The sequence below is a fragment of the Pinus tabuliformis genome, chromosome 8 (genome assembly GCF_031772625.1).
Source record: "Pinus tabuliformis cultivar Carrire ecotype Pingquan chromosome 8, CPIR1, whole genome shotgun sequence".
NCBI lineage: Eukaryota > Viridiplantae > Streptophyta > Pinopsida > Pinales > Pinaceae > Pinus > Pinus tabuliformis.
In genome coordinates this window covers 589,494,889-589,507,245 of record NC_142294.1, presented here as the reverse complement: position 1 = coordinate 589,507,245, position 12,357 = coordinate 589,494,889, and the positions used below count along the sequence as shown (strand labels likewise).

The window sequence follows — 12,357 nt, the reverse complement described above, 5'->3', positions numbered from 1 at the left end:
GAGAGAGAGGAAGAATGAGAGACAAGTATTGAGAGGGAGGAGGAGGGTGATGGTGTAAGGGAGAGGATTAGAGGGAAAAGAGAGAGAGAGAGAGAGGAGAGGGAGTAAGAGAGAGGAGTAGAGAGGGAAGGAAAAAAAAAAACATAGAGAGTCAGAAGTGGAGAGAGAGAGGGAGTAACAACGGAGAGGTGGAGAGAGAGTGTGTATGTTTGGGGGTGAGATAAAGAGACAAAGAAGGAGAGGTGGAGACAATGGGGGAGAGAAAGAGAGATGAGAGAAGGAGGGATATAGTAATAGAGTTGGAGGGTGAAGTGATCGAGATTTAAACTTGAATGCAACAAATTATAGAGATAACCATAAACACAGAGGTGCAGTGGAAATAATACTTCATTTCATTAATGTAAAATACTGAAATATTCTTACAAACCAAAATGGAAATAAACTAGCTAGGGTGATGGTAGCTTATCTCTAAGAAGAGATGTGGTGGCTACATGCCTCTGAACTGTGTTACAATGAGGCTCAAAGGCGTATTTATTATTGAGAAATAATGGAAACCCCTGAATATCCTAAACCCTAACCCTAGAAGATGAAATGCGAAATTGTGGGCCCCATTCTGGGTAAGTTGGTACATCAACTTCCCGGGGTCGTAACTTTGGCGCCCAATCTTCATTTGATGCATACAATAGCTCGTTAGAATGATCTATCTGAGCACTAAAACTTTGGGAAGAGCAACATCAATCCATGGACCCATGTTGCTCCCATATTTCCCAAAAATCTTCGTTTAAGGCCTCAAAATGGCTCCGAAAGTTTAGAACCCGAAAAACTACTAAAAATAGTAAATTGTGCTACAATTACGGAAACTGAAAAAATGTAAGAGATAGTTGTGGGGGTCCAAGTGGGATAGGTGGGTCGCCACCAACATCGACCTGAATCATTCCTCCCCGCTTAGGAAGCAATGGTCCCCATTGTGTTGAGTTCCTCCATCTGTTGAACTTGGTCCCTGGTGAGTTGTTCTGCAATCTTGGATGTGTCTAGTAATGGTGGGAAGCATGGTTGAAGGCGGTACACATTGAACACTTGGTGCAGGTGAAGGAATGGAGGAATGCTATGCTCCAAAGAATTGTTTCCCACAGCCTTGGTAATGGTGTAAGGACCATGTCGGCATGGTCGGAGCTTCTAATGGGTTCTTGTAAGGCGTTTTTTTTGGAAGTGCAACCAGACTTTGTCGTCCACCTGAAGCTTGTGTGGTACCCCTGTGGATGAGGAGAAGTTGTTCCTATGTTCTATCATGACCATATCCCTTTGTTGTTGTTGTTGCATGGAGGAACCCTCCACGGGGGCCATAGATGTGGCTATGTTCTTCCCCTTTGGGAGTGAACCAAACAAAAAATGAATTTCCTAATCTGGGAGACAATCTTGCTGCATTTCCTAGTAGAGATCAAAGAGGTGGTAGTATGTGGGGCTACCTTCGGTACCCTGTATAATGAATTACCCAAAGTAATAATAACAACGTGAGGCCTTGACTCATACACAACATGTCGCCTCCATAAGTATGGCTTGCCAAATAGTACATCACAAACGTCCAGAGGTGCAAAATCACATAATACCTTGTTTGTGAAGGGATTGATGCTATATGGAAGGTGACACTGTTGGCGAACTCGAAGATCTCATCCTAGGTGAAGCCACTCGATACTGTATGGTTGTGGGTGTGGTGTAGTTGGTGGGCCCAACCCCTTCACGACATCTGCTGAAAGGAGGTTCTTTTGGCTGCCACTGTCAATAATGAATTGTAGCGGCGAACCCTTCACCCACATCTGTGAGTGGAAAATACGCTCCCCCTCCTTTGGATCTTCGGGCTCATTCTTCTGGATCTTTGCAGCGGCAACAATGACGCTGGGCTCCGCATCAGTGATCTACTTCCCTTTTCCATTCCCCTTGTCAGGTTCTGACTCAAGGTCAGAACATGCATATGATTCTGAAGCCTTCAACTCGGCCATCGACGACTGCCTAGTCCGAAACTCACTTGTTTTGTGAGTGGGGCTCTTGTGGAACTCACACCACTTTCCTCTATCCTTCTTTGACTTCGTGGTGTTGTTATTTTATTGCAACTTTTGTCGGGTTGTCTTGGGTCACCCCGCCTTTGTTTTGTCCTTTGGTCTTCGAATTTGCAGATCCAAAGTCTCGCTTCTTCTGTTTGAACTTCTACTCGATTTTGACAGCGCATCGGTACGCCATGCCGAGTGAGGAGATGCTCAGGAACTTCATCTCTTCCTGGATGTACCCATGTAGGCAGCCACGATATTGGAGTACCAAATACAGCTCAAAATCCTTGATACCCAACTGTGTGCGAAGGGTATGAAAAATGTTTGTGAACTGCGGCACATCCTGGTCCCTTCCCTACCACAACGTGGTACACTTTATGTATTTGTCCTCATAACTTTTGATAGGGTAGTACTACCCCTTGATGGCATCCTGAAAGGAATTCCAAGTGGGTGTAGCTGAGAACAGTGAGTTCCTACTTTCATCCTTCTGCTCGCATTACGTTTCCCACCAGTCCTTGACGTGGGGGGTTGCTTTGAGAAGATCGAAAATAATATTTTCTCAACTCAAAAATTCATGAACAGAAAAATAAACCTCTAGTAGATTTAGCCATTTATCTACAACATCTGTGTCTATCTGACCCTTGAATATGAGGATTTTAAAATTAACTTGTACCTTAAAGGGCGTGGCATTTCCAGAGTAGTTGCTGGAAGCCGATGCGTCACCTCTAGGTAGCCGCTGAAGGATTTGGGAAAAGTTGTCCATCATCGCATTTCTTTATCGCTCGAGGGCTTCTTCGAGCAAGATTTTGATAGGATGTCCTACCCCCTCGTCTTTCTTCTCATCTGCCATGGGAGGCCATCGGGATTTGCGAGGTTGGTCTTGCAAAGGCTGCACCAGTTCAAGCCCTAACTTCTTATATCCCAACCTCATTGGGGACATGCAAAGAAAAATAGAGAAAAAACAAACTGATCTGATACCACTGATCCGAATTTAAACAGGAAAGCAACAAATTACAAAGATAACCATAAACATAGAGATTCAGTAGAAATAATACTTCATTTCATTAATGCAAAATACTGAAATATTCTTACAAACTGAAAAGGAAATAAACTAGCTAGGGCGATGGTAGCTTATCTCTGAGAAGAGATGTGGCGGCTACATGCCTCGGAAATGTGTTACAATGAGGCTCGAAGGCCTATTTATTGTTGAGAAACAATGGAAACCCCTTAACATCCCAAAACCTAACCCTAGAATATGAAACGCCAAATTGTGGGCCCCGTTTCGGGTAACTTGGTACATCAACTTTCCGGGGTCATAACTTTGGCACTCGATCTTCGTTTGACACATACAATAGCTCGTTAGAAAGATCTATCTAAGCACTAAAACTTTGGGAAGATAAACAACAGTCCATGGACCCACATTGCTCCTAGTTTTCCCAAAAAACGTCGTTCAGGGCCTCAAAATAGCTCCAGAAGTTCAGGACCCGAAAAACTGCTAAAAAGAGTAAATTGTGCTACAATTACGGAAATTGAAAAACTAAAAGAGACAGTTGTGGAGGTCCAAGTGGGATAGGTGGGTGGAAACCAACATCCACTTGGATCATGAAGAGAGAGAGAGAGAGAGAGAGAGAGAGAGGATGTGAGCGAGTGGAGAAAGGGAGGGAAAGAGAGATGCAGTTTGAAGGGGAGAGATAGTGAGGGAGAGAGGGATGGTGGGATGAAGAGATTGATATATATGGAGAGAGGGAGTGTTTGTGTTTGGGGGGCTGATATAGAGAGACAAATAAGGAGATATAGATATAGATGGAGGGGGGGCAGAGGGAAGAAGATTTCTTGCAGTAGATGCATTGATTTCAATGTAGATGTGATTTATAATCCTATTTGATTGCTTGTAGTAGATGCATTGATTTTAGTGTAGATGTTGATTTCTAATGATATTTGATTGCTTGCACTAGATGCATTGATTTCAATGTAGATGATTTCAAATCCTAGTTGATTTTTTGTATTAAATGCATTGATTTCAGTGTAGATGGTGATTTCTAATCCTATTTGATTATTTTCATTAGATGCATTGATTTCAAAGTAGATGTTGATTTCTTGCACTAGATGCATTGATTTCAATATATATGATTTCTAATCATATTTGATTGCTTGCACTAAATGCATTGATTTCAATGTAGATGGTGATTTCTAATCCTATTTGATTGCTTGCACTAGATGCATTGATTTTAGTGTAGATGTTGGTTTATAATCCTATTTTATTACTTGCACTAGATGCATTGATTTCAATGTAGATGTTGGTTTATAGTCCTATTTTCTTACTTGCATTAGATGCATTGCTTTGAGTGTAAATGTTGATTCCTAATCTTATTTGATTTCTTGCATTTGATGCATTGATTTCAATGTAAATGTTGTTTTCTAATCTTATTTGATTGCTTGCATTAAATGCATTGATTTCAGTGTAGATGTTGATTTCTGATTTGATGTAATTGGATGTATGATGGTACATTAATTTTAAGGTGGTTGGATTAACATTGTGCATTGATTTTAGTGTAAGCAAAAAAAATTATTGACAATGTACATTGCCTTTTGTGTTATAGTAATTCAACCTATTAATATTGGAGAGAAAGAGATACAAGGTATGATGTTTACTATAATAGCTGGAGCTAAAGATTTAAATGGTTTATGATTTAACCTGTCATTTTCATATAATCGACATGAAAAGATAACACTCAATATGAAAAGATTGACTTTATTCTTATTATTCACATTTTCTATCATTCAAAACTATTACATTGTCACTTTACATTCAAAAATTTTATTTCATCATTAAAGTTATTAACAATATTTATCATCTCAACAAACTGAGGTAACTAAACAAATTTAAAATTAAAATGACTAGATTAATCTGAGACATATATAGCATATTAAAAGTAATTATATTAATATTAGATGAATTTACATAATATTGATAAAATTAAGCATATGTTCATTAGATTTTCTTTGGACGCACATGACTGAAACTAGCCTAAATCCATCTTAACTCTAGATCTATCAAACACCGATAGGGATCAAATCTATGGAGATGCAAACCTTTCCTCAAGTTTTGCACTCAAAAAAGAGGTTGCAACTTGAGAGATTTGATTCCGCTTGGCACTTGATAGATCCAAAGTTAAGATGGATCTAGGTTGGTATAACAACTACAATTAAACCAGATCTATTTTACTTGGTGGAAGAAAGCAATATACACATAATGATGTAAAGCATATGTTTCTCACCTTTAGAACTATGGTAAAAAAATGGTTTCTCATTGTCAAGGATTTCTTGAAAATAAATCATGCACAATTTCTAAATGTGTCTAAGTCAAAAAATTTCCCAAACGCATCTATTAGGGCTTCTATCCTCATTTACACAATTGCAAGCATTATTCATTTGATGAAGTGGAGGAGAATTCCACTTATTAAATTGAATCAACTTTTGGCTTTGATGAGTAACTGAATAGACATTTTAGGTAGTTAGAGGGGGAGGATAATGTGTACCTTCTTCGTAGGTTACATGGGACTCCCATGGGTGATGGATCTACTTGATTTGTTTGGAACTAAGTGGGAACATCAGATAAATTTCAAATTCACACTGTTCCACATCCCAAGCAATTAACTCTACCTCACACTTTATAACTTTCTGTAAAAAGGTCGGACATATGAATTCTTCTTAAGAGAAGTGACGAGATCATACAGGGGCATTTAGTCCATACACTTCAACAATTGAATTTCATCTATCTTCTCCTTAATCTCTTACTAGATTCCTAAAACACCTCATGTTCTTATATTTGATCTACCTTGACTAGGGAGGCCACATCAAATGCAACAATGAATTATCTTATCAACTCCCATAATCTAGTGCACTTCTTTGTGGCTTTGCTCAAGGGTTGATCAAACCCTGGGGTAGCTTCTTTCAAAGAGATGATAACCAAGTACGGATGATTTAATAAATCCTTTCAACCCATCCTAGCGATGTTATTCATATTTTCTACGGAGGTTGACTAATACTCTATTTTCTGCAGGTCTTCTTAGTTCCCTCCTTTCTTCGCCTTTTGATTCTCCCACTATTCCCACAATTCTTCTACCTCTTTATGGCATATATGCAATGCCTTCATTTGGCTGAAAAAACGTTAATGATCCCCTCATGGGTTTCCCAATGCTTTAAATGCCACAGTTTAAACTCTTACGTCGCTGCTTATTCAGGAACATATAGATCCAGTTCTTTTAGTGTGGATTGTTATTGACCTCTTCTTCATATAAAGCTTTTATTTCTGTGTTGATTCCGTAGAAAAGAGGATGGAGGTCTCTTAAGTAACCTACAGAAAAAAAAGCAGACGCCTATGGCAGAGGGTCTAAGTGACCTATATTCCAACGTAGAATAATAACACAAATCGTAGTCAAGACCTTAAAGTAATAAGGAATACATAAAGAAAAACAATTTTAATAAATATAATAAAGATTAATAAACTTATTTTTTTTTAATAAAACTTGTATATATATATATTAAATTAAATTAAAATCCATAAAAGAAAATTTCATCGTCAAAGTTCCTTGTTAAGAATCATTTGAAAACGAAGGCTTGAATGCATGAACAAACTATTGGCATATTAACTTACTAACAGAGTCCAAGTGGCAATGGCCGCACACAGTTCGGACATTGCAGGTCAGCTTATGTTCTACATTCCACAGTCCAGAGCACGTTTTTCTAGAAACACACATTTTTCAAAGAAAAATCGTCATTTATCTCGTCATCCATGACATTCTGTTGACTCGAGGCCTCCGCAGTACTAGAACCAGCCAGAAAATTGAACTGCGTCTTCTATATACACTTGCGGTTTTCGTTGCATTTCCCACAGATTCTTCTGAAATAGGTTGAGCTCTCTCTTACTCCGATCATTCGCTATTATAATTGAAGACACAGTTACAGTACAGTTCATAATCATACATGGCACTGGCAGAGCCTCCGAGCTTATTGCGAATGATCCAGGTTCTATTCCCGAGTTACTTGGATTCTGTGAAAAGCATGCTTGAACGATCAGCAGGGTATATAGTGAATCGAGCTAGCGCGTTTTCCAAACTAAACCCAGTGTTGGCGTCGATTGTAATCTATCAGATTTGCATCGCTGTGGGATTTATCATATTCTGTTTGACGGCTATATTAGATTTGGCGGCGGAGACGCATGTTTTGCATGCCATCCTGCATGCGATCGAGAGATTGAATGAGCATGTCCTTCCTGCACTGCAACTTCTCCACGGATTTCTTGCCCTGCTTGTGGGATTCTTCATACTAGTGGGCAGGATTCATATTAATTTCAATGTCAATAGCAACCGCTCCAGACCTTATCCAAATACCGTGAGTAGTACTCTGTCCCGCCGCTCCAAGACAATCAGATCTCTGCCCATAGCCAAGTATAGGTGTTTAAAAAAATCAGATTATTCATCTCCATGTTCCATCTGTTTGGGGTGTATTGGGGAGGACGATGAAGTCCGCATTCTTCCGAACTGTAGACATTATTTTCACATTTTTTGCATTGATCGGTGGCTTCTTCCATGTACTGTCAATAACTCTTCGTGCCCTTTGTGCAGGGCCACTGTAATTGGCCTCCATACATTACAAGAAAAATAAGGGAAATCGAGACATTACACATTCAAGTCAATAGCAAACGTAAATTCATAAACCTGATTGCTTCTTTTTCACGTACTGAAAATATGTAAGCACCGTTTCTCCTTACACTTACAAGGAGTACTTCTGGTTGGATGAATCCTGTGCCAAACCATACCTCCTCGGTTTTCGTTCCCTATACAAAATATTATATTCCTTGCATAGATATACAACCTTAGCGGTTAGTCAATCTAATTAGCCAACTATCCAGGATTATTTTTATTATCTTTGTAATAAAAATATAATGTAAATGGTGTATTGAAACGGCGTAGCTCTTAACTCTCATCACAGATCAGGTTAACTCTAATTTTAAAATTTTTCTATGCACATAGAAGAAAATTATAATAAAAAGCTTTTTTCTGGGAAGACCTAAAAGTCGATTTTTTCTTAGCATATTAAATTATTTAAATAATGGATATGGGTAGTGTGGAACACCTCTGTGATAATTTCACAAGAACTCTTTCTTTTTGTTTTATTTTAATGATGGAAGTAATTTTATATTGAAATTTGTGCTTGAGACCCAAATAATATAATATTATAGAAAAATGAAATGTTTTAGCCTATATCTATTATTCTGTTTTCGTTATCCATTGGCCTCAATTGTTAAACCAACTCCACATTCATTCTTTCATGGGTCCATAGCTACACATATTGTCACCTTTCGGCTATCCAACAAAACTCTTATAAGCTAACGAGTCTCATAACACCTAGTTCGGTCTACCCCTCAAGGGTTGTTGAAGGATAATCTGCAATCTTGTTTCCAATAGATAAGAATTCTAGACAATGGTTTTTTCTTATGAACCAACTAGACCCTTGTCCAAAACTTCTCACAATTGTAAGATAGTAAAACAAAAATAATTTAATTTTATCCTCTTTAATATCAATCTCTTCACATCTCACCTTTCCTACTCTTATGCTCCCATAACGTCCTCGCTCTATCATCACTAGATTTACCTTGCACCAAATATTAACATAATCAAATTCATATCTAATCCACCATCCTGCGATTTGGATCAACCTCTCCCATGTTTTTGCTATCCAATGCATTATGCGAACCTAAAATGCTATACAATACTCTACATTACACAACCATCATTGGGGTTGGATTACTTTCTCATGATTGTTCAAATTAAATGTCATGCATGTGAAAGAGGATATGATCCTTAAACTTTCACCTCCCTGACTTGTCATTATTCCTGCATTCATCACACTTACCCAGGCTCATTCAATAATCCAATCCATTTCTTCGAAGGACACCTCCCAAGATGTGAAAATAGCCAGATACATCGTTTTCAGATGTTGTGTTGTATTATAAAGGGACACCTGGTGTCCATTCAGGCTAAATATTGTAGCCTGAATCATAATGTTATGGAATGGGAGATAAAGATATTTCTTGTTCATTTAAAGCCAAGGATGCAACTTCCATCTTAATTCATTTGTTAGTATTTAAATATACCTATGAATTATTGTGTATTAATGCATGAAAAACATAGTATTTCCTTACATTTTTGAGGTGAAGTTTGATTCTATAAGGAATGGATTTTACTTTGACATTCCCTCGGCTATACTTTTTGATGAGGTGGGAGATAATAAATTTTCAGTCCCCAACTACAATTAAATTCAGAATATTTAAAGCCTTGGGTTGAACTATACTTGATAGGACATTGTATGCTTCCACTTGGTTATTTTTTTCCACTCCCAGACTCTAAGAAAAAGAAAGTTCCAATTATCATCTATGAAAAGCTATCACACCCCCATCCTTCCCCACTCCTTCCACCCTTAGTTTACTTTCTAAGCTCCATCAAAATACATGACACATTCTGTCCTAGTCAAATTACATTTCCTATGTTCCTCCAATGACATCCTGAGATTCCATTCTTCTTTTTTGAAGTCAATTACTAGTTTGAATGTTTTTATATTGATTATTTTCCACCAAAATTCTTACATTGAATCCAACTACTGAGAGATAGAAGATTAAAAGGATTTAGAGGTCAAATGCTCTAAAAGCAATGATATAGCTCTACATGTAACCATGTGAGGATGTACTTTATTATCTTGGAAATTAACATTATTTATGGCCATGTACATTTTCCAATAGAGATATTTCAAAAGAGAAACCTGCACTCTTTTGAAGAGTATCTTTACCCTGAAGTTTCCAAATACAATTTCTACCATGCATCAAATAAATTTTCAATATGGTTGGTCCACTTCAGTCTTAAGGATAGAACTTGGAAGGAGAACACCAACATTAACTTAGAAACCTACATTCTAGAAAAATATGAAGATATGGCTCACCATTAATGCAATAGAGAGGACATTTCAATGGGCCTTGAGTTCCTTATTTCCTAATATTTTTTCCTATTAGTATTTTATTATTGGCCAACGACGAGTAGAAGCTATATATCTTATGTAGATTGTCATAGTCAAAAATATTAGTCCACAACTTCCTTTTGAGGAACATGCCTTTAGAAAAAAGGAGTGTGTTATATCCCCACTTTACTAAAACTTTTGATATCCCCCATCCCTTGGAGCGTTTTTCTTGTCAATGCCTTGGAACATAGCTTGTGAGACTTTTTTTTAACATCCTTTCTTATTTCTTCATGGCTGAAGGTACACCCACAAGATCCCATTTTTGCCAAAGTCCATTCCAAGAGGATATATCTACTAAGGAGAATTTCTCGACTACATTAAGCTACTCCCTGAGGGGAAATGCTAATCTCTTTCTAGTGATTGATGTCCCATAATCCCATGATTCCATATGTTTATAGAGCAGCCATTATCTATAATCAATGTAAGGTGCATTTTTGTTAATGTAATCAATACCACCAAAAGCCTCTAGATCGAAGACCCTCCTCTTGAGAAGAATGACTTATCTAAGAAATTTTTCCTGTCACCCATAAAATATTTATGTTGTATAACATTTTTACATCACTCTTCCTTATTTAATATCAGCTTGCAAAGGATTTTTTTACCTAGATCTATGTTCATTAGTGGGTCCCTTAAGCCCAATGCTCCTTCATTGTTAAGAATGTTCACTACCTACAAATTTAGTAGATGGTTTTTTTTTGCATTGGATTTACCTCCTTGCCAAAGAGATTTCCTTATTTCTAGGCTCATCGTCAACCTAACAACCACTAGAGAAAGAAAAGAAGAGAATTAGAGCAAGGGGAAAGAAGATAATATTCAATTTATTAAAACCATCCATCGAGTTTAGTTAGGTCAATTTGCACTGCGCTTTAAAATTTAACCATATATTTCCCTAGCAAAAGTTTTGAAGATGGGTGAGGAAAAGCTTTCAAGCAAAAATAGAATGCCTAGATATTTGAAATCCTTCCATACCTATTTGATGATAAATACTAATATTTTCAGGAGTTGTCCTTGAACCAAGTTAATGATAATCCATGTCTACAAATATCTCTTTTCATTGTTAAAAGGACCTCGACAGGATTTAATAAAAACCTCCAAAAATAATTTTAATATTGAGGCTATTATATTAGATGCTCCTCTAGAAAGCAATATGTCATCCAGGAATTACAAGTGATTCAAATGTTGTAGTGTCACAAAGTCCTTTTCTATTTTTCCACATTTTCTTTTGAGCCCAAATAGGATATCCATCATGCAAAATCTTATTTACAAGTCAGTAGGAAAATACATGACACAACAAGAAAGGAAAAAAAATAACAAACGAAAGGAGGCTAAAATAAACATGATGCAAGACAGAAGTAAGAAAATACAAGAAAGGCTAAAGCGAACAAGTGAAGAATGAATGCAAGAGAGGGGAAACTAGAATGCATCTTGTCCTACTCCTAACCTAATAGCTAGATGGTCGGGTTCACATATAATGAAATTTATGGTGAAGCCACCATAGTTGTTCCTGACCTATAATCACCAAGATACGATTGATTAAAACTGATATAAAGTATGTTTAAGAGAAATGATAAGAGCTTGAATAAATTGCACATAAATTTAAGGGTCTTGCTTGTTAGCAGAAAGATAGGCCATAACCACCACTTCTAGCTAGTTCATATTCTTAATTTTTTGATGAAAACTATCATTCAACTAGGATCAAAAGATTCTTCTGAATATATCCTCATCTACAATGAATTCCTTCACAAACACGAGGAAATATCGAAACTTTTTATTTGCGACAGAGCTTTCCAGGTAATATTTCTCCAACCATTCAACAATTGGAACATAAACTTCATCAAAATCCTCTTGAAAACCTCAAAATATTTGGAAAGATGAGTTTTCAATTAGAGCCATGGGATTGCAATGAGAATCATGTGAGGGAAATATATCTGATCATATTTAGCAGGAATGTCAACATGTTAAGGACTTGACATAAACATCAACAGGTGTGGAGGTGCCTCAAGTTCTTGACAAGTACCCAGATCGTAAGATGTTAAACCATACAGATGTAAGGATGTAAAACAACTTTCATTGGATGTGTTGATGTGAAAATAATAAAATACATGATAGTTAATATCATAATCAGATGGAATGTTTTTGGCATGAGATTATTGGTTAGAAAATAATAAAGATAGATTAGTTTGAACATCTTCACAAATGCTCTAAATAATAGAATCATCTTCTTCGCATGATGAATGTAACA

The 12,357-nt window shown here is 37.1% G+C and overlaps 1 protein-coding gene across 1 annotated transcript; it reads left to right on the top strand.

The window, feature by feature from the left end:
* The first annotated feature begins 6,962 nt into the window (after window positions 1-6,962).
* LOC149236833 (uncharacterized) lies at window positions 6,963-7,931 on the top strand. The gene has a single exon (XM_089461631.1). The coding sequence runs from the start codon at window positions 7,029-7,031 to the stop codon at window positions 7,707-7,709; it is 681 nt and encodes a 226-aa protein (XP_089317757.1). The 5' UTR covers window positions 6,963-7,028; the 3' UTR covers window positions 7,710-7,931.
* Window positions 7,932-12,357: the final 4,426 nt, after the last annotated feature.

Excerpts from the sequence above, each read along its gene's own strand:
- LOC149236833 (XM_089461631.1), top strand. The coding sequence starts at position 7,029 with ATGGCACTGGCAGAGCCTCCGAGCTTATTGCGAATGATCCAGGTTCTA.